This window comes from Triturus cristatus, chromosome 11 (genome assembly GCF_964204655.1).
Source record: "Triturus cristatus chromosome 11, aTriCri1.1, whole genome shotgun sequence".
In the NCBI taxonomy this organism is placed as follows: Eukaryota; Metazoa; Chordata; class Amphibia; order Caudata; family Salamandridae; genus Triturus; species Triturus cristatus.
In genome coordinates, this window is record NC_140594.1 from 240,141,162 (window position 1) to 240,166,428 (window position 25,267).

The following is a 25,267-nucleotide window of genomic DNA, read 5'->3' on the forward strand; positions in this document are numbered from 1 at the left end:
TTTCCAAATTTCTTTAAGCGTAAATCAAACTATCTTACTATCCCACAAAGAAAAACGCATTGTTTGTTCTGCAATCGCATGCTGCCACCTTGTGGATTGTTTAGAATTATTTTTCAAGTTGGCGTTAAAGAATATTCTGATTTTTTTTTTTTTTTTAAAGGACATTTCTTCCCCACTAGAATATACGTTTATTTAACTCCTGGAAACTGGCAGCATTACGTATCTCTCTGGAAGGTGTAATAGTGTGTCTGGCCACACTTGTATATTTTAACAAGATGATAGAAAAAGTGAATAAACGAAGGTCGGACACCTCGTAAAAAACTGTAGAGTTATACATAGCCCGTTTATTCTCTGAGAAATAATGAAAACCCAATTGCAACCTCGTAATTATTGTATTGTATTTTTAATTATGTCTGCCAGCTAGCATTGGAAAGCATATTCACACCGTATGTTATAAACGATAGTTTACTTGTTTTGCTGTGTCGACTTTTCCCCCAAAAACAATAACAAGCATTTGCAATGCAATCGGTCTCGCCTTTGGGACCTTATAAAGGGGCTTATTAACAAGGGCCGGCGATAAATATCGCAAAGCGCGCTTAGCGCTTGCATATTTATCGCCAGCTATCTCTGGAATTTATATCCCGGTTAGCGCGTTATCAACAACGCGCATCGCCGAGGCGATAAAAATTCCAGAGATAGTGTGCATCAACGGCGATATCCTAGATGATAGGGCCTATGGTCTTAGCCACAGAATCCACCCCCCATGTTAAGTATGCCTTAGTCAGTAATTTAACAGACGTTAAATTCCTGCGTTAAGGCATACTTAAAGCGATTTAAATAATCGCTGCACTTCCTTGTTAATATCGTGAAGCTGCCTTCGCGATATTGTCCCTGATTGGTTTCACAGCCACGCCTACTTTGCATCTCATTAGCGATGCAAAGTTAGGAGTGCTGGAAACGGGCGCTAAGTCAGCAAAACACGAGATAGCATGAATTTGCTGATAAGGCGATAAAATTATCGCCGCTTTTCGGCCAAAAACACGGCGATATTTTTATAGCCCCGCCATGTTAATATGCCATAAAGTATTTAGCCATGCGTCACATCATCCTGGGTGCTGCCACAACTGCTGTTCTTTAACATAGCACTGAATTGAGAAGTGCTTGCAGTTTGACCCCATTTCCTGGTCCTTCAAGAGCTTCACTGGCTAGAATCAAGTTCAAAACCAGATGCCTGGCTCATAAAGCCACTGACTTGAAAACAATTCAACAACTGCTAAACTACTAATCATATCTGGGAGTAAATAATGCCTAAGAAGTAAAAACTCCTTGCAACTTGACAATTATAAATGTATAGTTTAAGCATTAAGACCAGTCCTCCATGGAGCATCAATCTGTCCCTGGAACTCTCTATTCATCTAAGTAACTAACCAGCAGTGCGTAAAACTTTCTTATTCAGGATTTACTTTAGAATGTTCTGATGTTATAGAACTCCCTTCGGAATCTTTACTTTTTTGCTTTCTATCAGTTTTGAAAGTTGTCAGCCCCTCTAAGGAGCATATCATCAAGGAACGGCGATAATTATCGCTAAGCGCGCTTAGCGCTGGGATAATTATTGCCGGGTAACATGGAATTTATCGCTGAGATAGCGTGCTATTAGCAACGCTTATCTCAAAAGCGATAAAATTCCCAGCGCTAACTGCCTAATGTGAGATTATCGCTGGAAATCCAGCAATAATCTCACAAAGTTTGGCGATAGCTTGATGATAGGGAAAGGCATACTTAGCCATGATATCCACCTTACATAGGATATCATGGCTAAGTCAGTCTTGAAGCAGGCATAAGGAAAGTAGTGATAACAGAGGTTATCGCTACTTTGCTTGTCGCTCTGCAGGTTAGCGTGCCCATTGATAATTGGAGAAATGTCGCTTAGCGACATTTCTCCAGTTATGTCAGGGCAGGAACGCCCACTTTGCATCTCATTAGAGATGCAAAGATGGGCGTTTAGTAAACAGGCGATAATGCAAGGATTCACGCGATAGCGTGACCTTGCAGATAAGGCGATAAAATTATTAAAAAGGATGCAAAAGCTGCGAGAATTTTATATCGCCTCCTTGATGATATGCCCCTATATATACATGGGTGTCCCTCTGTAAATATTGCTATTAAAATATGTAACAATATTTAAAATAATACATACTAATCAGGAAAATTTAAAAAGCAAATAAAAATGTTTTTTTTTTAAATATAAAGCCAACATGTGATGTAAAGAATCCATGGTCTATTTACGGTTGTTATCCAGGTCTTCATGACATCATGCCTCCTGGACTTTTCTAATACAATTCACTGTCACCAGGTATGGCAGAGTTAAAGTGCTCAATGGAAGTGGCCCGTGACTATAACTCTAACAAAGTAGTTGTCAAGTAAATGTCAATACAAGAAATACGATGCCCTGGCGGCACGGAGCTAGGTAGGCACTCTAATTCTACTGCCTCGTGGGCATTCACGGAATATGCAATGTATACGCCTACCACCCCTGCCCCCATTTTAATTTCCAGAGGTCGCAAGGGGCCACACGCTCTGTGATGCACTTACACCAAGTCCTGGAGTTTTCACACACAGCATTTCTGGGTTTTTTGTACCAACATCGCAAAAACGTAGGGGCATATCAGCAACAACCGGCAATAATTATCGCTAAGCGCACTTAGCACTAGGATAATTATCGCCGGCTAGCGGGGATTTTTATCGCTGAGATAGCGTGCTATTACCAACGCTTATCTCAAAAGCGATAAAAATCCTAGCGCTAACTGCCTAACGTGAGATTATCGCTGGAAACCCAGCGATAATCTCACGAAGTGTGACGTTAGCTTGATGATAGGGCCTCACATACTTAGCCATGATATCCACCTTCCATAGGATATCATGACTAAGTCAGTCCTGAAGCAGGCCTAAGGAAAGTAGTGATAACAGGGGTTATCGCTACTTTTCTTGCCGCTATGCTTCATAGCGTGGGGCTTGATGATAGGAGAAATGTCGCTTAGCAACATTTCTCCAGTCATGTCAGGTCAGGAACGCCCACTTTGCATCTCATTAGAGATTCAAAGCTGGGCGTTAAGAATCCGGGCGCTAATGCAAGGTTTCACGCGATAGCATGACCTTGCTGATTAGGCAATAAAATTATCGCCGCTTTTCGCCCGAAAACGGACGCAAAAGCGGCGATAATTTTTTATCGCCTCGTTGCTGATATGCCCCATAATAACAAACACACTACGTAGGATAAAAACTAAGCCAGTCCGACTGAAGTTGTGACCAATGATGTGAGGCCACTTGGCAGCAATTCACTTTTCTGCCCCTTTATCATTTTAATGCTCACCTCCTTAGGTCTTTCACCCGTCACACTTACTCCCAAACTCGGATTACGCAAAAGTTAAACATAAATTGACTATGATTTATTAATATTAAAAGGCTTGAATCGTATACAATGAAACATGACGTATGTAATAAAAATACGAGCACAAAACTACGGGTTACCTTTGTAAAACGGTTGGAAAAAACTTTGACAATCCCAAAATGATTTTGGATTGACTGAAGCATTCCACCGCAATTTGGAAAGAAGGTTGGCAGCAGCTTTAACAGCTTAAAAATAAGTATTTTATCTACGTTTTTAATTTAATGTTGGTAAATGAAGAGCTTGTATGTACCTCCTGTATTTTCTCTGCCTTTTGCCCTTATAGTACAGTAGAAAATGTTACATGATGATTACGTCATCAATGACATCATGTACTAATCCTGTGCTTTACATTATCAACCTAATGCATTCTGGAAGTTGAAGTCTTTCATTTTAACCGCTCCAAGTTAACTAAAAACACTTGCAAAGAATCTGTACAAGGAAGGGAGCCCCAGGATTGTTGCCTGTTGGTATCGCGCCCAGTGGTCACCTTACAGACTTAACAACGAGCTGCGAGTTCAAGATATAAACACTTACATTTCCAGTACTGCAGGCACTAGCCATGACACTTACCGAGCAGAACAGCTCTGCCTGCCCTTTGATACCTGCTTCTGCCCTGTCCGTCCTGCCCAACCTTCACTCCAGCCTGCCTCCCATACATGCACAGATGTGGTGTGTACTAACTAGTCTGCACACGAGGGGCCACCCAATGACACGCGCTCTCCACCCTAAGGGGCATATTAGCAAGCCTCAGCGATAATCATCGCTGAACGCGCTTAGCGCATTTTGTACTAACGCCAGCTATTGCAGGAAATTATCGCCAGGCTAGTACTGTATCAACAACGCTTAGCGCTTTGGTGATAATATTTCCAGCGATAGCCGGTGTTATGGGGCAATATTGCTGGAAAACCAGCGATAATCCAGCAGAATTGGAGATGAGCATGCTGATAGGGCCCTGTGGCCTCAACCCTAGAATACACCTCCAAATGTACACATAGTGTAGTCAAGAAAATACCAGACGTTAGGATCCAGTGTTAAGGGGCATTAGCGCAACTATTATCGGCGCTTCGTGGCTCTGGGGCATCCTTGTAAATATCGCGATGCTGTGTCAGCGATGTTTTACATGGATTCTATGTGAGGAACGCCTACTTTGTATCTAATTAGTGATGCAAGGTGAGGCGTTCGGAAAACGGCTTGATGATTGTGCGATATTAGAATCGTTGCTTTTTCGGCACTATGTGCTGAAAAAGCCGCTATATGTGTCTTGATGACCCTAAGATTTTATTTCCCGGCAGAGGCTATCAAAAGTGAAACTTACGGTTCAAAGACATGCGCGCAGCTCCACGTGCACAGACCGTGGCATTGCACCCTCTGCTGAATGCTCAATTTTAAATCATCACTGGCACATAATATTTTTCTAGACACGGCTAGTGGTGGAGAGAGAGCTTATTTCCATATGCATATATACTAGAATATAGGGGCAGGCATATAGAAATTACACATGTATTCTCAAATAAGCTTATGGAAATATAATTAAGCATATATTCATTAGTACAGATAATGCAGGTTATATGGATAATCACACTCCACATTTACGCCTGCTGAGATGTTGAATGTTCAATTCAGTCACCAGCTCTGTCCCTGTGCACATGGTTCTATTCCCACACACAAGACCTGCGTGCACAGTGATGAAAGCGCGGTTGTTCGTGGCCCGCATAAGGTAATGAGTTGTCCTATCTCCTAACGGCGCCTAGTATAAAGCAGCCCCCGATACAAATTTTGGCTTAACACCCATTGCACGATGGCACTCACTTCTGGAATAATACTCTCCCTGGCATAATAGTAGCGACTCCTGGCATAACATGAGCATTCATGGCATGATGATATCCACTTCTAGCTGTTACCCTTCTCAGATAGTGGTTATTCCTTGGCATAAGGGGCCAATTTAAGAATGAGGGGATCCGCAACTCCCCTGACATCATGCTTACAAATTTGCAAATCTTAGCATTTTATAGACATCCAAATAGATATAACATTATGTCTCTGGCCCTGCATTGGTTCCTTCAATGCTTCCTACGGGCCAATAAAGATAACTGCCAACATACCCTTGTTTTCAAACTTCTATACGTGAAAGATGTCATAGTTGGAGGGAGCTACAAGTTAGACACTTTACCACAAGAAACTCCTGCCTACTGTCAATGTTATACTGATTAGCCTTGTGAGAGCTTTTGGCTCCCTGTAGGTAAATATTTGCCATGCTTACCATGTTCCCTCTGCATCCTCGGTGTCCTGGGCGTGGCTCTTCACGCTCCCACCAGCTGCTTGTGGCTATGCTTCATGTCCCCATGATAAGTCACCCAGTCGCGCTCCTTAAGACCAACCTCCTTCCTCTGTAGAAGCTCTTGGGCTTCCCCTACTACTTGAGGAGCCGCGCGGATCCTCTCTAAACCTTGCCAATTGACACTCAAGCTCTCCCAGTCTTTCAGCGCTGTGGTTTCTGGGAAATGTAATTCTGAGTCCTCGCTTTAGTTAAGCGCTTGAATGAGTCACCATTCTTCGAATGATTTGATCTAAATTACTGCAGCAAATAAGTACACACACCATGTAACAATGAAGTAAAGGGGCCAGTAGCCATGGGAGCATACCAATGACGTCACAGCCATACTAAGGCAGGACTAACAAGCCTATTATGGAATCACATGCCAGCATGTACGAAGGACAAAGACAGAAGCCAATGAAAAATATGGGCGGAGAGTGGGGGCAGCTTGTCTCCCATATTCTACTACCGCAGTCTCGCAGAGCGAGCAGCGCATGCACGCTGTAGCTACAAAAACCTAAAAACGTGATTGACGAATGCTTGAATGACTCGCAGCCGATGGTTAATTCTCAGGACTCGTATTCCAATCCTTACATTTTTTTCAGAATGACAGAGACGAGTCTACAAATCGGCCAAAAGGAACAGTGAGGTCCGGCTTTAGCACTGGTGGCACCCTGTGTGACAATGTTTGTTCCAGTACATCTACTACAAAACAATCCAGATGGGAAAAAAAGTCAGAATCTTGTCCAAAAGTACTTCGCACTTATTGTAGGTCTGTGTTAAATTAACATTCTAACAACAGACCTAGGAACTTTAAGGACCTTCGCCATATGGTGAGATTGATTCAGGTAGATATTTTGATATTTTGGAAGCTAGATCTTATTATATGGTCACTATTTCTTCCGTTTACATGCTTCATTCAGTAATTTTGTAGCAGAAATATTTGCGATCTGTATTATCACGGCATGGGATAAGCCCAGCACTTAGGATCCACCAAAACAACATATGGCAATGGGCTATCACAATTAAATAATCGAACTATTCTTTGTACACGCGGACAGAGTTGTTTTGAGGCACAGCCAAGCCAAACATTCTGTCAATTTGACCTCTGACTACTATGTCTATTTCACTATCTCAACCACTCTCCCTCTCTGTGCCTTTACCTCTTACTCTGGCTCTCTCTACCCAGTGTCATTTTAAGGATTTTTGTGGTCCTGGGCAAGACATATTTACATTATTTTTTTGTGATCCTATTTCTGAAAGTTTAATATATAATTAGGTAAAGTTTGGGATTATGTGGGTTTGAATTAGCAGGAAATGTGTAATACATTTCAATGTTGTTCCAAAAAGGTACCCCCAACATAGTCTTACCCGGGCCTCCCAAAATCTTTAAGATGGCATTGCACTCCTAGATACAGCAGATGTATTGGAGTCCGTATTCTGAGGGAACGTATGTGGATAAGGAGGCAAAGAAATACAAGTTAAGTGATAAAATGCTTGTCTCCTGACCACACTCTAATGATTGCGATTGTTTTTCCAGTAGCTGAAGCGGCAGCAGAGACATCTCTCGAAGGAGGAAACATGGCACTAGCAATATTCATCCCAGTCGTTATCATATCGTTACTGCTTGGAGGAGCATACATCTACATCACAAGGTATGATGAAAAGTTATTTATTCATTTATAATTAATGTATCTAAGTTTTTTCTGTAGCACTGGGCATGTAGCAATGTGTCCACTCCAGTGCTGTTGTTGAGGACTGAAAATGAGGTATCTTGTTTATGCTCGGTTGGGCCCTAGTGATACATACCACCCATACCAAAAGTTCAATAGGTACAGTTGCACCAGGGTCCCGATGTGTTAGTGGCCAATTACACCTCAAATATGGCTTTCTTTTACCACTCAACAGAGATCCAGGGGAGACCATTTTCCATGCTTGCTTTATTGTTAATGGCACATTTGCGACACAACTGACTACACACTGCAGGGTGGCCAGATTTTTAAAAACTAAACCTGGACATTTACCAAACATGGAAGAAGGACTACAATTTTACATCAACCCAGAATGATGACTTCCTTTACAGCACTCATCAACACAGAAACACAGACGAGGGAGGCTCGAAGGGACTACATTAAATGCAACTTTTAAACCAAGCCTTGTTTGTGTTACTTGAACTGCTTTCTCCTAAGAGCTGAAAGCTCGTCACACCTTGGAAAATATGAAAATGTGTTGTTATAAATTGGGTTTCTGGTTGGCAGAGTTCTGTATACCGTCCAAACAGGAACTACAATCCTAGTCGAGGTAAGTAAAATACACACCATAAATTAACCTGTGCTCATCCTCTAGTAGTTTGGCACAGAGCAATCAGGCTTAACTTAAGAGGCAATGTGTAAAGTATTTGTGCAACACTTCAAGCAATAACACAGGGAAAACACCACAAAAAGATGCCACACCTAGTTAGAAAAATAAAGCTTAATTTATCGAGCAGAACAAGACTAAAATGATAAAAATCCAATAAGTATAACCGGAGTGATGAATTTTTAAAGAATAAACTGAAATGTAGTGCTTAAAAGTATTAAGCTCCAACTGGAACAATCTGATCACGCTAGGCCGGGTCAAGCCCAAAAGTTCTGGTCGACCGCAATGGAGTGTGGGTCAGATATAGAGACCAGCCTTGGTCCTCTGAATAGTACTTCGGATGTGTCAATGTTGAAAACGATTCGAGGAGCAGGAGGAGGTGATGTGTTATTGTTGATCCTTCCAATGAAGGCAATGTGTCAGTCCTGAGCTGTGTAACATCGAAGATACGTTGAGGGTCAAGATGCGAGGAACATGAAGTGATACATCATTGTCGAACCTCTGGGTTGTAGGTCATCTCACAGCACAAAGTGATATGCCGGTGTCCAGCCCTGCAAAGTCAGGGATGCATTGGGACCTGGAGTCAATGCACCATGAGGTTGGCGATGTGAGGTCCGCAGTCCGTGCAGCAGCGGCGATGCATCGAACGAGATGCACCGGTTCTGATCTGTGCAATGTCTTTGATGCATCGATTTCAGAAGCTGCAACACTTTATGCCCACTTCCAAGGGTCCTGGACTGGATTGGCACCCCTTGGCAGGGCAAGGCTCTCAGAGGGCGGGGTCCAGAAGCTGTACGTGGATGGTTGAAAATCTTTGATGTCCGAGACTAAAAACAGGAGGCAAGCCCATTGAGTTACTTTGGTTCTGTGTTGGAGAGATGCAGATCGAGTCCTTGTAACTCCCAGGCTTTTTTTTACTGCGGCCTTGGTTATTGTGCAAGAAATCGCATTGGATACTACTTCAATCATTGCTGACCTTGATTGCTGACCTTTCATCATGAGAGTACATAAGGTCAACCTATGCCCAAACATGTAGGGGGGTGAAATAAGTGAAGATTATTCCTATCTTTCTGAAATAAGCGCAATAGTAGATTGAACAGAGTTGGGGTTCAAAATAAAGCAACCCTTAAACCTCTATAACACATGATAGATGTATTATTCCTAGTAACACCCCAAGCATCAATAGGTAAATATGTTTATTGATTGATTCTAGTATAGAGGCTAAACAGCCATTGTATGTATCCTTCACTGAATACAGATCGGCATTTGATCAAATTGACCAGAACATTCTATGAAGCAAACTTACTAAATGAAATATTCCACCTCCTCTTTTGAGGCAACTAATCCTCCTGCACTCAGACATGTGGGTACAAGTAAAAATGGGGGCCGGATGATACTTAACAAGGAAAATTCCAACCACCATGGGGCTGAAACAGGGCTGTGTATAAGCACCAACACTGTCCAACCTCTTCATGGCCAGTCTGCCACCAAGATAAGCCAAGTGAAAACTTGCATTCCCCAAACATGTGCTCTCAAACCTGTTGTATGTGGATGATCTAATACTCTTTAGTCGCACCCCAGTTGGCCTCCAACGCTTATTAGAAGCGACACAAAGTTACTCAGAGGAGAATGGTCTGAGTATAAACCTGGACAAATCGAAAGACATGAGTCTTAATTGAGGGGGAACCAAGGGAGCTTATCTTTGACTATTAGCGAAGCCACAGCTGGAAGTTGTCCAAGAATATAAATATCTGGGAATCACCAGAGACAGTAAAGGAACGCTCACTGCACAAAAGGGTGCTATAAAACTGAAAGGCATAGCAGTAGCATTACAAAATATATAAAAAACAAGATTGCTGGTACAAGCCTCTCCCCGCTGATCCAAGCAATACTGGCAAAACTCATACCGACACTCACTTATGGGAGTGAAGCCATGAGAGGGAGAGACGAGTCCACATCAGACAGTACCATAACCGGAACACTCCGAATGATATTAAATCTGCCTAATACACAGCTCCAGCCCAACTAAGACTTAAGTTTGGCATACAGAGGCAAGGCCTAGCTCACACAGGAACATACGTCAAATGCTGGCACAAAATTAAAAGAGGGGAACCCGGAACACTGAATGCCCTCCTATGGCAAGAATTTTCACTCAAGGAGAAGAGCGCAGCCAGGCTGTCCCTGAAAGACCCTCTAGATTGCAACGTCTCTTGAGACCTCAGGAACCCATGAGAGCTTGAAAACGTTGTGAACAAAATGGTCAAAAGATCCTCCTTGCTGGAGGAGAAATCAGCACTATCAGCGAGGGCCCATGGATGATCCACACTGCAAATCTACACAAGGGCAATTCCTCATTTCTACTTAGGTACAGGTTTCTCCAAAATCACCAAGGAGAAATATTTAAAATATCGCTTAGGTTTACTACCTTCAGTAGTCCATCTCCCACCATGAAAGACACCTTCTTCATTTTTAGGCTGCAGGTTGTGCGGAGGAAGAGCGAGAGGACATTGTCCACCTGCTATACATATGCAAGGAACTGCTACACGATCGGAGAGCATTGCTGAGGCCACTTTTTAATCTTAAAAAAATACGGACATGTAGGCATGCGGTATCTGGATGCCTCTCTGGCGCGGATGTACAACTGAGCTGCCGTATGGTAAAGTTCCTTAGTATAGTTGAACAAAGACTAAAAACCATAGACACAATGAAAGGACTCAGCAACATTCAGACAGAACAACAGGAAACCACACAGGAACAAATTATAATAATCCGTCAGCGGGGAATCAGCAATGTTCTTAAGTTTTCATAAACTTAATAACTGATTTCTTTTATAAGATTGAACATAATTGATAACTCTTATAGGAGTGTTTAAATCTGTACCTGAATTGCAAAAAAGCACACTGAGCTATAGTAATTTATAATTATACTTGCAGCAGCTTTGCACAGAACCGCGGAATTGCACAAACAATAATCTCAATTGACTGGGCGTGACAGTCGGTTGGACCACAGTATTATATCATTTTACATCACTAAGCAGAGACAGGGACTGATCCTTATCGCAGGAGGTGGAAAATGCTCTCTGTAGATAACCAAGGGGCATATTATCAAGCACGGCGTTAAAATTATCGCTGCTTTAGCGGCAGAAAACTGCCGCTAAAGCGGCGATAATGAGCCTGATAATATGCCGCAGAGAATTCCAATAGAAGCCCATGTTGACACCAGAACATGGGCTTCTATGGGAATTCTCAAGGGCATATTATCAAGCCCATTACCGTCGCTTTAGCGGCAGTTTTCTGCCACTAAAGCGGCGATAATTTTAACGCCATGTCTTGATAATATGCCCCCAAAAACGCCTCCTTTTAGTTACTGTTTTAATATGTAATGTATACAGGGAAACACAAGTAACTGAATTATCTCTGATTGTACAATCACTAACCTGTATTGAATATTTTAGTATGTGCACCATTGCAAAGATTTTAACTAATCAAGCAATTTAAAGTTAACGGTCTATTCATAAAAAAAAATGTTTATTGAGAAAGCAACATTAAACTTACAGAGGTATGGCATTTGAAAGTTGAGCACAACTAAAAATACAGTTTATGTAATTGTTAGAAATGGGGTTCTCTAGTTGTCACCCTGTCCAAGTAGGGACCTTTCCTCATAGTCAGGGTAAAGGAGTTACACACCCACGATAACCCCTGTTTACCCCCTTGGTAGTTTAACACGAGCTGTCAGGCCTATCTCTGCGGCAATGTGTAAAGCCTTTGTACATAAAATACACAGTAACACAGTGAAAACACAACAATTGGACACCACACCAGTTTGGAAAAAGAACCAATCTGTATCTAAACCAAACAAGACCAAAATAACTAAAATCCAGCATACATACACAAAGATATCACTATTTAAAGGTTTGAGCAAGTTAGTCCATAGAACTCTTTGGATGAGTTGGTTTTAGCACAAAGTACCTCTAATGTGGCAAAATCTGAGACGAAAAACTGCCACAGAGGAGGGAATCATTAGAAAACACAAGTGATGCTTCGATTCTTGAATCTCAGGGGAACGGAGATGTCATTTCTGCTGCACGCAGCAGAAGTGTTGCGCCAATTCCTTACTGTGAGGCGAAAGCAATGCACCAAATTCCAAAAGTGGCACCTTACGGCGGGGCAATGCGATGGAAACTTGGCACACAGGTATGATGCGTGGAAAATCTAGGCATGCTGGGTCAATGTGGTGGCGAAGCAGGCGCTGAATCGATTCAGCCACACAGCAGAGCCTGCATCAAAGTCAGAGCAGGGGTCTCGGATGTTGGAGACACGGTGCTCTAGACTTGGGCCATGTCTGAACTGGGGTGGCGGAGTGAGCTAAAGAATGATGATGGATTAAACCCAGATCAGTTGACTGAGGGTGAGTGCTTGCAATGTTCAACACTCCGTCCATCATCCCCTTTGGTTTTGCTCTGCTTTGAAAACAGGGCGAAGAGTTCAGGTGATTAAAAGGACATGGTTCGACGTTTCATGGTTAGCTGTAACAAATCAAAGTCCGGGGAGCCTGGAATTATTTTTGGTAACTCGCGTTTGCTGTCAGCTATTAATAGCTTAAAGCAACATAAGAAACGCGTACCTTTTTAAACACGGGAGATTCGCTCCTCTCACGGGTAACGATTCAACAGCGTCTTGAATTCCTGAAAGAGTTATAGCAATTACTAAAATGAAGCAGACCGCTGTTTACGCACGGGTATATTATATTAAGATCTTGTACGACTTACTAGTGGGCAACTTGATTGCACCTTGCAGCCTTCATTCAGCCAGCATCGTAGCTGGGGTGGGGGCATTTCCTGTCAGAACATAAGCGCATCACACTGTGCTGAGCCTCATGGGAATTGTAGTTACAACCAAACAGTCAATGGCAATATTGACTAGGGGAATACTGTGACTCCACCACAGGGGCATTCTGGGACATGTGGTTTATAAAAAATGTAGGGTATGTTCTTGACAATTCTATCACACAATTTAGGCCTGTAACCGCACTGTTATATTTTAAAATAAGATAGGCCTCCTTCTGGATTAAGGCTGTGTCAATATCCATAAATCGTTGTGCTGTATTCAAAACGTCTAACACTGTCCACTTTAAATCCTTTTCAGTATGATATTTTTCAATGAAGTGTTCGACCATGGGTGCTGTCAATACTTTCTTTTTTATTTGTGATCGATGGTGTGTGATGCGTTGGTTCACCTGCTGATTAGTCTTGCCTACGTATAATTTCAAACAGGGGCAAAGAACAACATAAACCACATTTTTTGTCTTGCAATTTGAAAATTCTGAATGACGCCATCTGATGGAGTTGTGGACAAATTCAGATCCTTCTATTGTCATTTCGCACACGGAGCAATTTCCACATTTATGGTGTCCCGTGACAGGTTTAAGGTGCCATTGCGAGCGAAGGTTCCCTTTCAATTGTGTAGGGAAAATATCTGCCCTTACAATGCGCTGGCCAATGCTCTGGTGTTTCTTCGTGGTGAACAAATGCTTCAGAAAAGAGCATTCCAGGTTTTCTAATAAATGCCAGTTCTTTAGGACAATTTGCTTAAACTTATTCGTGTCAGGGCCAAACGTTGTGATGCACACTAATCTCTCTAGCGGTGGCTTCTCTTTCTTGGTAAAGAGTTCTTCACAAGGTGTATACCACGCTCTTTTTATTGCATGTTTTAGCAATTGTTTTGGATAACCCCTCATTATCATCTGTTCGCGAAAGATGGCTGCATGATATTCGTAATCAATTTTCCTTGAACAGGTCTGTCTGATCCGCAACAGCTGTCCATACGGGAGGCTTTCTTTCAGACTTCTTGTGTGGGCACTCCTATATTCCTTTTGAGAAAAGGTTTCTTCTTCTCCAATTGGTTAATTGCAGACAGGATCACCTGTTCGTAAGCCACAAATTCTTTAGGAACAGTCTGAGTAGGTGGCGCAAATTTTGATTTGTTGGACAGTCCTGATGCTTCCTTATTGCTTTTGTAGTCTTTACCAGAAAAGAATGACTTGAGCCGAATCTTACAGCAGAACTCAATAGCTTCTAAGTTCAGTCCAGTAAAATCCATTGGTTTATTTGGAACAAATTTGAGCCCCAATTATAACACTGTTTCTTCATTGTGGGACAATTGCCTTTGGGATGAATTAACAACAGATGTTGGTTTTACGATTTGTAAAACTGACGTCAAGTCTTCATCTCCCATGGCTGGGGTTTGAATTTTCCTCGTGGCTTTTGTTTGCCTTTGTCTAAAAAAGACACCTGTCTTTTTGATGTGCCTTCCCTAGGATCCGAATCTCCTGACGGATCTGAGCCAGCCAGCCTCCACTCTCACTTGGGTACCCGGCTTGGTGTCCTTGTGAGTATCTTGTTTTCCTTTTTCTCCTCCACCCACTGTTGGCACGTACACCTCACGTGGCTGAGCATTCTACCTGTCAGATGTCCCTAAATCCATAGGCCCTGATGAGAAATTAGATCACGTATAGGGTCGAAACGTCGTCGATAAAAAAATAAATTGAACCATTAACAGCGCGTATTATTGTATATAGCTGCTGTATATTGTGTATTGAGTTGCTAAATGGTCGACTTTTTTAAATACCTTGGAAACCTTGTAAAATACTGTCACAATTATGTCACCAATATTTTAGGTTCCTGTTTCCCACTGGGGACACAACGCACATTTTTGGCCAAATGACCATTTGGCCAACAGCAGACAGACTGACGCTGTTGTGCTGCCCGCATAGTGTATTATCACGCGCTTTGAGGACAGAAAAGTATTGAAGGATTCGTCTTCATTGAAAAATACTCGCTTCTATAGATAGGCTACATACCATATGTAGGTACAGACCACCATATTCAACATTCGTGATTCACAGGTCAGTGCGACAGCACCGCTTGTGATTAACAACAACTCCAGAGTTCCTCATCACCGTCTTCATACACGTCTCTGCGTATCATCAACACAGTAACAGTGCTCAGCTACCCATAGAGTGCCATCCTTCACTCTCACTTGGGTACCCGGCTGGGTGTCCGTGTTAGTATCTCGGTTTCCTTTTTCTCCTTCACCCACTGTTGGCACGTACACCTCACGCGGCTGTGCATTCTACCCGTCAGATGTCCCTAAATCCATAGGTCCTGATGAGACCCTAGATCACGTATAGGGTTGAAACGTCTTCGACAACAAAAGAAAGCGAACCATTAACAGCGCGTATTATTGTATATAGCTGCTGTATATTGTGTGAGTTGCTAAATGGTCGACTTTTTTAAATACCTTGGAAACCTTGTAAAATACTGTCACAATTATGTCACCAATATTTTAGGTTCCTGTTTCCCACTGGGGACACTACGCACATTTTTCTTTTTCATTATATATAGAATTTTGTTTGTAAAATATAAAATATGATTGTATCAACCTAAAACCATAGGTGTATGTGGTTTCTTCGCCCTCTGACATCATTTTAACCCTTCCATTGCATTTGTGCACCTTATTATCTTTATATGATTCTATTATTCCATAGGAACCACTGTTTCTGACAATGAAATAGGAAAATAGGCAAGAGAACGCCCAAAATGGTGAAGGGACAGTGTAACATTTGAGAGAGACAGGCCATTTTCAACCTCGATGAAAGAAACGGGTAAAACCAAGGAAGTAATACGTGTAAAAGCAAAATCAAAAACTTCTAAACAATTAGGATGGACCTGTAGGATGGACCTGTAAACAAACCGGTAACAATAATATTATATGTACACGAGGCTCTATATATTGAAACAAAGAGACTGGATTTACCTTGGAAACAAGAAGGAGGACGGTTGGAATGATGGAGACAGAACATAAGGGAAGGAACTATATGGGGGATGCAAATAAGGTTCCTATCTAGTGAAGGGTAAAAGGGTGGAGAGGAGAAACTGTCAGTAAATAGGGAAAAAATTAGCAAAGACCATTCACCTAGAAAAGAAAGAAAAACATTAGGAACAATGATATATTATGACCAGCCATGTATCAGCAAATGTTCCTAAATGCATATCTTTGGGTTTTTTTAGTTGATGAAGGTTTGTAGATTTGCAGACTTTTGAAAAAGTAGGATTTGTTCTTGAAAGTGATTTAAAAGAGGGGGGGTGAAGTAATCAATATCTAAAGTTCATGGATCTCAACTGGGGTATAGCTCCAGGAATTGCTTCCAACGAGCTGCTGCAGCAGGAGAAAGACCCTGTGTGATAAACACCTTATGATCTGACCACTGAAGTGATCTCCCCTTTAAAGCCACTGAAAGTATTGGTATTTCTTCAGAAAATTGCAGAAATAGGATGATGATTTCTCTGGGATGGAAGTTGGGGCCTGAGGAAGACCGAGGACCAAGACTGTGAGCTGATTGTATAGTCAGAGGGGAGGTAGTAGGTAATCTTAAAATTGTACAGATCGATGTTTGCAGAAAGTAAATCATATTGGAACCTCCTGGAATACCAAAAGGACATTGGTTATTCCTTCTATTCCTGTTTTCCAAATTTTCTGTTAGTCATTTAGGTTGAGAAATGTCTTTAACCATTTGAGATATATCAGGAGTGGATTCCTCAAAGCTGCTCACTCTCTGTTCTAATGTAAAAATGTGTTGATCATGAGAGGACGATTTATCCTCAATTTGTTGTAATGAGCATTTGGTATTGGCCATACATGGTTTTATGTCCCAAATTGCATCCATAACATACTCCAGAGTCAAATCAGTAGGTGATTAAGGGGGGAATCAAAATAATTTTTTGGGCTGTTTAACTGAAGTGGAGTCACTAGGCTTCTTTGATATGGCTCCAGTAGCATGGGAGAAAGGAGAGCGCTCTCTTCCAAATTCCTAAACACTCTCCATTTTTTTTTTTTTAAACATATTTTTATTGGCATTTCAAGATTTCAATAACGGGATACAATTACAAATAGGTGCATCAGGCATCTTCGTGTCACCCTCAGTAACCATCCAGTCACAAGCCTCCATACCTGGGAAACAGTCCTTACATATAATAATCCGTGCTCGCCCGCATCTATCGGTGTCCCCTGATGCCCGGACCACACCACCCGCATCCACCACTAATCCTTGCAGCGTTCCGCCCACCAGTTCCGCCCCCCCATTTCCTGGTCAAGGTGAAAGTGGACACCGGGAAGAACAATACAAGCATGAGGGAGCCCCATCTCATAATCCCGTAGGAGTGCAGCTGACCTAATATCTTTACCAATTTACTCCCCTCCCCCTTCCCCCCCCACCTCCCCCGGCATGACTTATTGTTTAAATACATAACAAGGCGCTCAGTTCTCACACTCAGAATAGTAGCTCCTACCATTACAGGGCACTCCCCGGTGTGTCCTGACTCGGGGCCACCAACACCCTAACTGGGTTCCCTCCTACCCTCGCAGCTCTTGTCTAACCAGGCCCAGGGGTGGGCGCCTCGCTCATACCCGAGCCCGACTCTGCATCAGAGTCTGTGGCTTTCAGTGATTCTGTCAAGGCTCCCCGGACCCGGGCCGAGTCCATCGTCCTATCGCTGTGAGCTCGGGTAGCCGCCTGCAACCGAAGAACCGACTCGCACCCCGCCCACCGAGTGAACTCTGCCCTCCACCTCTGTATCCTGGGCCCTCGCTGAGCCTTCCAGTGAGCAGTAATTTCCCGCTTGGCCAATACCAGCCCCAAATCTATAAATTTACTGGTTATTTTTGTCTTCGAAGTGTGGGGAAACCAATGCCATAGGCACGGATCGATACCAAACTCAATCTCCCTTTCTGTAACATCACACAGCAACGTCCACACCTCCTGCCAGTAAGCCCCGATCCGGGGACAGGTCGACAACATATGGTGGAAGTCCGCTCCTTCTTCATGACACCGGGGACAAGGCGCCGCAAGTGTGTGAAAGAAACGTTGGATTCCGACTGGAGTAAGATAAGCCCTATGCAAAATAAAAAATTGGATCTGTTGAAAGCGAGCATTCCTAGTGCATTTCCAGGGCCATTATAGCAGTTCAGCCCACACTTTATCAGGTATTTCCCTTCCAATATCCTCCTCCCACCGCTGCTTCAGCCTTATAAGGGGGGCCAGTTTTTCGCAAGTCATCCGTCTGTATAAACAAGAAATGGCTTTAATGGTCCCAGCCACCAGCACCACATATTGGCAAGCCATAGATGTCTTAGGCTCAGACAGCCCTTCCTTCCACCGTCGCTGTATAGCCGACACCAAGCCCGCATGCAGGAGATAATCCCCGCGAGGGAGATCGAATCGCTCTCGAATAGACTCATAGGGCAACAAAACATTGTCTTCGTACAGATCCCCCACCGCCGTCAAACCCGCATCACACCACTCCTCGAGCGCCGACCAGTTACCCCCATGGGGCAACTGCCGACACATTAATAGTGGGATCTCCGGCGCATACGGGCAGGTGATCCGCGCCCTCCGCTGGCTCCTATTCCAGCACAACCTCAAGGTCTGCACCTCGCTAGAGATATCCCCAAGGCGCATTGGCTGTTGTAATATTATTCTAGATAGCAGGTGGGCAGGAATCCGCTCCCCCGTCCCAGCCCCCACCCCTCTGAACTCTCGAGCCACCGCCTGGGTCAACCACAGCAGCTGGGCAGCCAAATAATAGGTTTCCAAGTCCGGGACTGCTAACCCTACCTCCCCTCGCGGCCGCATCAACACATGCAAAGCTACCCGATGTCTGCCAGCCGCCCAGAGAAACCCAGTTATCATCTGCTGAAGTTTCTTAAACGTCGACGCAGGGATCCACACCGGAAGCGTTCGAAAGTAATACAGCAACCTGGGGAGTGCCACCATTTTAAGAAGCGCTACCCTCCCCATCAGGGAGAGCGGCAGTGACTGCCAAAAGTCCATATTGCCCAGAAGCCCCCTCTCAGCTCCTCCTAAACACTCTCCATGGGGACTGAGGAGGCCAGAATAGTGTTTTCTTACTGAGACCTTAGAACACAAAGGGAATTTGAAGGTTTGAAGCAGGGGAAGATTTACTGCCACTTTGCATTTTACAATATCTCCACATATAAGGCCATAAAGCCAGTAGGATGAAATAGGGAAAAGAGTCAATCACACAGACGTATCCAAGAAGAAATGGCAGGAACCTGAGCTGTGAGAGTAATACTACATGACTATTGTCTCAAGTTGAAGAACAAATATCAAGTTTTAAACAGCAGGCGAAGGACACCACGTGGTAAAACATAATGAGGATAAGCAAACATGCAAGGTGAGCCAGCGTTAGAAGCAAATAATGCTCTCAGGGAGGAATTTGGGGAAAGGGACCACTATGGGAAGTCAGTTGGAGACCTGAGGACATTGCAAGGAAAAGAGATTTCCAAGCTTCAGTGTGGTAGAAATTCTCTCAGGAGCAGTCGGAGAGGTGAAAATGGTGGCCTCCAATGAGCATCTCACAGCGGGCTTCCAGAATGAAGACAGGGAATCGCTGAGGTGGAAAACCTTGACATTCCCTTGTTGTGTCTGCCTGACGATGCCTAGTTGAAGTGAAAAATGCATTTACGAGGGGTCTGGAAGCTACCATCAGCCGGCATCGCGTCGAAGCCGCAAGGAGCACTAGTGAGCAGCGGCCATCTTGCATGGCGTCCAGCTACACTCCTCAATATCCATTATTATAACAGCATCAATAATTACAAGATATGTGAAAAAAGCAATCAGAATGCACACAACGTGGCTGAATCAGAAAGACAAAAGGAATATTTTTTATTCAATTGCACTGAAGTTAACACTTATAGAGATGTTAATTATATTCTACAGTAACATAAAGGGGCAAGGTGTTTTTTACTATATTTATCTCCTAGTTTGGCTTTTTGGATGATAACATGCAGATTTTTTTTCGGAGTTTTATATAGGGCGAATTTGTCCCAAATCGGGTATCACAGCGCTTTCCATAGCACCTGTTGCGTTACATGAGGACACATACATTTTTTTGTTAGGCAGGGGGAGATTAAGTGATTTGCCCAGAATCACAGGGATTCAGCGTCGTTGCCGAGACTCAAACCCAGTTCCCCAGATTCGAGGACGACCGCCCTAGCCGTTAGGCCAACTCCTCTCCTCTGCTTACTGCACCAAAATCCATGTGCCCGGGTAAATACTGGGCCTTTTCTTCTTGATAAAGCCCAGTAGGTGTGATTGGCCAGAATGTCATAAATGGTGAGATATTTATCACACCTGATTATTAGAGGGTACAATAAATATCACACCACTTATAATAGCGATCCCTGCGCAAACAGATTTTGGTGCTGGTATTGTAATATAATGTTAACTATTATGTAACTCGGTAGTACTTATTTTGGTAACCTCGGTAGGATGAAAAACTAGGCGAAGCCAGCGGGTTTCAAGCTTGTGACCATGATGACAAGCACAGGTTCCGGGAGTGGAGGCATTAGCCTGCTGAGCTGTTAATAAGTCCTGCAATCTCAGTTTACCTCTCTTCAGCTTTGAGCGGTTAGTGAAGCCTCAAAAAATATCAAACTTTTTACTGTGTCACTGTTTTCTTTTCTAAAGTGTGATATATGATGGATAAGGTTTGTGGCTGCTTTCATTAAATGAGTCATGCACTGCCTTATAATCTGGGGAACTACTTTGCGTGTGTTCCTGAGCACTGAAACGCCTCATCAACTCTAATCAATAGTGTCTATAAACTGCTTGGTAATGTTAGGAAGTCACGCTTGAATCTGCTTTATAGATCCCGCTCCATCGGTTTACATTACAATACACCTGCTGTCGGTTCCAAAAACCACAACACAGCACATTCACAGAATTGTACTTGCAAGGAAAATGCCTGGAACCTTTCAAAGGTTTGCTCAGTGACACAAGAGAAGGCTCAATGCTCAGAAAAACAAGAACCAAATTGGGTATGCAAAACTAACTCCTCTTTCTCCATAAAAGGTTTAAAATATGTTGGTTCATTTTTGACCTTTTAATTGATATGCTATAGTGTTCTCTGTACGTACACGTTGGGATTAAATAAAGTCAACTAGATGTGGGAGAGTGTTAGACCAGGATCCCTGGTTGGCTGAGGTAGGTACCTTAGGCCACAAAGGGACCCGCGGTTCCACATCAGGGAAAGGAAGGTCACCTCTTGAGATAGCCCCGCTCACCCCCTTGGTAGCTTGGCACGAGCAGCCAGGCTTATCTTCAAGGCAATTGTGTAAAGTGTTTGCAACCGCACTCACAGCAACTCAATGATGACACCACAAATAGACTCCACACGAGTTTTATAAAAACTAGTATAAACTGTATGTAAACAGATATACAATAAGACCACACAATATAGATCTAACATATGCGTATTTGTAATATTCCTTCTGGCCGGTTGTGAGGCCAGCCAGCACTTGTAAGCTCTGGCGATATTAATGAGCACTTCTAAACAGTCTACTGTAATCCTAACCCCATGTTATGCAGATCGTAATGCTAGAATCAGGCACTTTTGCAATGTACAAATAATGCAATGCGTACGCCACAATCAGGCACTTTGCAATGTAAAAATAATGCAATGCGCAATACAACAACCAGGTATGCTGCAATGTAAAAATATGCAATGCGTAATACAACCACCAGATACGTCGTTATGCAGAAATAAGGCAATGCTTAATACACAAATCAGGTAGTTCGTTATGCAGGAATAATGCAATGCGTAATATGCTAATCAGGTAGTTTATTATGCAGAAACAATGCATTGCGTCATACGACAACCAGGTAGTTTGTTATGCAGAAATAATGCCATGCGTCATACACTTATCAGGTAGTTTGTTATGCAGGAATAATGCAATGCGTAATACTCTAATTGGGTATTTCGTTATGCAGAAATCATGCAATCTGTAATACGACAATCAGGTACTCCGTTATGCAGAAATAGAGTAATCCGTAATACACTTCGGCACCGATCACGGTGCCTCAGGCGATCTCTCCGCCACTCGTGCTGAATCGCAGGTAGCCTCTAACAACAGTTGCCCCTCACACAGGTATGGTATAACACAAAAAGTGCAGCTTCGCACTCCGGCCCTGGTACTGCCACTCCCTTGGCAATGTGGGTGCGATACGAGCCGAAGTAGAGGCTTGCGCTGCTGAAATGAGAAAGAAGCCCAGAGCGTCTCCCTCCAAGCCCACGCCACACCCCAGGAGTCGACACACGTTACCTGGGGGGTCGGGGACCAACTCTCTTCGCCTCGTCCAGCGACTTGGGCTTCCGATGCAATCTTTAGGACTTGGCAACGGCGGGCTCGGGCTGGCGACTCAGCTCCTGCGGGGCTGCCGGTCCGGGCATCTACTTTACGAAGATCTCAGGCTGCCACAGGGCACACACACACAGCATTGCTGAGACTTCCTTGAGCTTTGGGTGCACGATCACCGGGCACTCCACACGAAGGTCTCAGGCTGCACGATGGACACGCACGCAGCATCACTGAGACTCACTTTAACTCTGGGTGCACGATAACAGGGCAATCCTCACGAAGGTCTCCCGCCGCACAAAGCACATGCACACAGAGTCGTGGAGACTCACTTGGATCCCGGGTGCACGATACAAGGCAAACCTCATGAAGGTCTCCTGCTGCACAAAGCACACGCACACAGCATCGTGGAGACTCACTTGGTTTCCGGGTGCATGATAACAAGGCAATCCTCACGTTGGTGTCCCGCTGCACAAAGCACATGCACACAGCGTCGTGGAGACTCACTTGGATTCCGGTGCACACAATAACTGGACAATCTTCACAAAAGGTTCAGGGCTGCAAAAAGCACACGCACACAGCATTGCTGATCCTCGCTTGGACTCCAGGTGCCCACCCATGGGTATGTTATAACACAAAAAGAGCAGCTTCATACTCCGGCCCTGGTACTGCCACTCCCTTGGCAAAACAGGCCGCAATACGAGCCGAAGCAGAGGCTTGCGCTGCTGAAATGAGAAAGAGGCCGAGAGTGTCTCCCTCAGAGCCCGCACCCCGCCCCAGGAGTCACCACACGTTACCTTGGGGCGCGAACCCACTCTCCTCTCCTCGTCTCGCGACTTGGGCCTCCGATGCAATCTTTGGGACTTGGCAACGGCGAGCTCGGGCCGGTGGCTCTGCTCCTGCGGGAGTGCCGGTCCGGGCCACTACTGCTACGTAGATCTCAGGCTGCCAAAGGGGAACACGCACACAGTGTCGCTGAGACTTCCTGGACCTTCGGGTGCATGATCACTGAGCAGTCCACACGAAGGTCTCAGGCTGCACGACGGACACTCACACAGCGTCACTGAGACTCACTTTAACGCTGGGTGCACAATGACAAGGCAATCCTCACAAAGGTCTCCCGCTGCACAAAGCACATGCACACAGCGTCATGGAGACTCACTTCGATCCCGGGTGAACGATATAAGGCAATCCTCATGAAGGTCTCCCGCTGCACAAAGCACACACACACACACACACAGCATCATGGAGACTCACTAGGATTCCAAGTGCACAATAAAAAGGCAATCCTCACGAAGGTCTCCCGCTGCACAGAGCACGCGCACACACCGTCTTGGAGACTCACTTGGACTCCGGTGCACACAATAATTGGACAATCCTCACAAAAGGTTCAGGCTGCAAAAAGTACATGCACCCAGCATAGCTGATCCTCGCTTGAACTCCAAGTGCCCATGATCATAGGGCACACCTTACGAGGGTCTCAGGCTGCAACAAGCACACGCACACAGCGCCGGTGAGACTATCCTGGAAAAGTTTGTGTTCCCGAGTTTCCGCAACAGGGAGCTATCTCACCTTGGGCCCTTGGGGATAAGTTACTTCAGGACACAGCACAGCAAAGTCCTTTCAAGCAGGGGGACACAGCACACAGCAAAGTCCCTTCAGCCTTTCCTTGGTTAAAACAGCAAACTGCAGGCCAGCCGCAGAACACATAGCAATGGTCAGTCCTATCCTTCAGTCTATTCAGTTGTTTCTTAGTTGGCAAAGGCTCCTCTTGACCACGAAGTGGCTCCAGTCTTGTTCAATCTTGATCAGGCCATTCTCCAAAATTCAGGGGCTTCAGCTCTCATGATTATACCCCTCAATGGCTTTGAAGTCTTTGTGTTTCAGGGGGCATCTACCCCTGTTCAAACCAGTTCTGTGTGCCTCCCTGCCAGTGGCACCTTCTTCGTATGATTAGTGGGGTCTGTATTCTCAATCACTCAGCAGGAGATGGGCCAATTGTTTTATAGCAGCATCACAGGCCTCTTCACCTCTAGGGGCTACTCCTCCCCCTACACTCCAGATGCAGGTCAGCCTGTTGCTGTCTCACCTCCTCCCCTGGGTCAAGACATTCCCCAGGTCCTATCGCTTTCAAATCCAGACAGTCAATCCACAACCAGGCAGAGACACACAGAAATGTTAGAGCACAAAAACCCAGCCACTTCTAAAAGAGTGGCTTATAAACACACAATGCAAAAACCATCTTCATAAAAAGATGTGTTATTACATTGTGAGTTCAGGCATACTAAACTTCACCTCTCCATCTTAAGCCTTTAGGAAGATAGGATGGAAAACATATTACACAACCTTCCCATTCTATTCTTTGGGCAAGATGGCCTTTCAAGAGTGAAGAAAAGAAATGGAAATTATTTCACTGTCAGGACATAGTACACACCTTAGTACATGTCCTACCTTTCACATGCACTGTGCCCTGCCCAGGGGGTACCCTGGGCCTACCATAGGGGTGTCTGATGTGCATAAAAAGGGAAGGGTAAGGTCTGGCAAGTGAGTGCACTTGTCAGACAACATGGCAGTTTAACAAACTGCGCGCGGGCACTGCAATGACAGGCCTGAGTTCCCTTTTTAAGGCTACTTGTGTGGGTGGCACAATTAGTGCTGCAGACCCACTCGTAGCATTTGCATTACCAGCCCTGGCACACATAGTGCACTTTACTAGGGACTTTACTAGCAAGGCAAACATACCAATCATGGACAACCAATTACTATTACACTTTATACAGGGAACACTTGCACTTTAACACTGTTTAGCAGAATCAAACCTCCGAGGGGAATGATGTCATGGATGGACAAAGAAAGGGCCTTCTTGATATTCAGCCTGCAGTTGAGGGGAATGACTTGGCCCCTGGATTAGAGCCTCCTGCCAGAGCCAAGAGC

The 25,267-nt window shown here is 44.3% G+C and overlaps 1 protein-coding gene across 2 annotated transcripts in view; it reads left to right on the plus strand.

Moving 5' to 3' along the window:
• The window catches only part of SEZ6L (seizure related 6 homolog like), a 1,319,356-nt gene that overhangs the window by 1,215,479 nt on the left and 78,610 nt on the right, over positions 1 to 25,267 (plus strand). The window contains exon 15 of one of the 2 annotated variants that reach the window (XM_085633531.1): positions 7,303 to 7,417. In XM_085633531.1, the coding sequence (XP_085489657.1) occupies positions 7,303 to 7,417 (115 nt within the window). The remainder of the gene's footprint in view (positions 1 to 7,302; positions 7,418 to 25,267) is intronic. The other variant, XM_085633532.1, reaches the window with a different exon arrangement.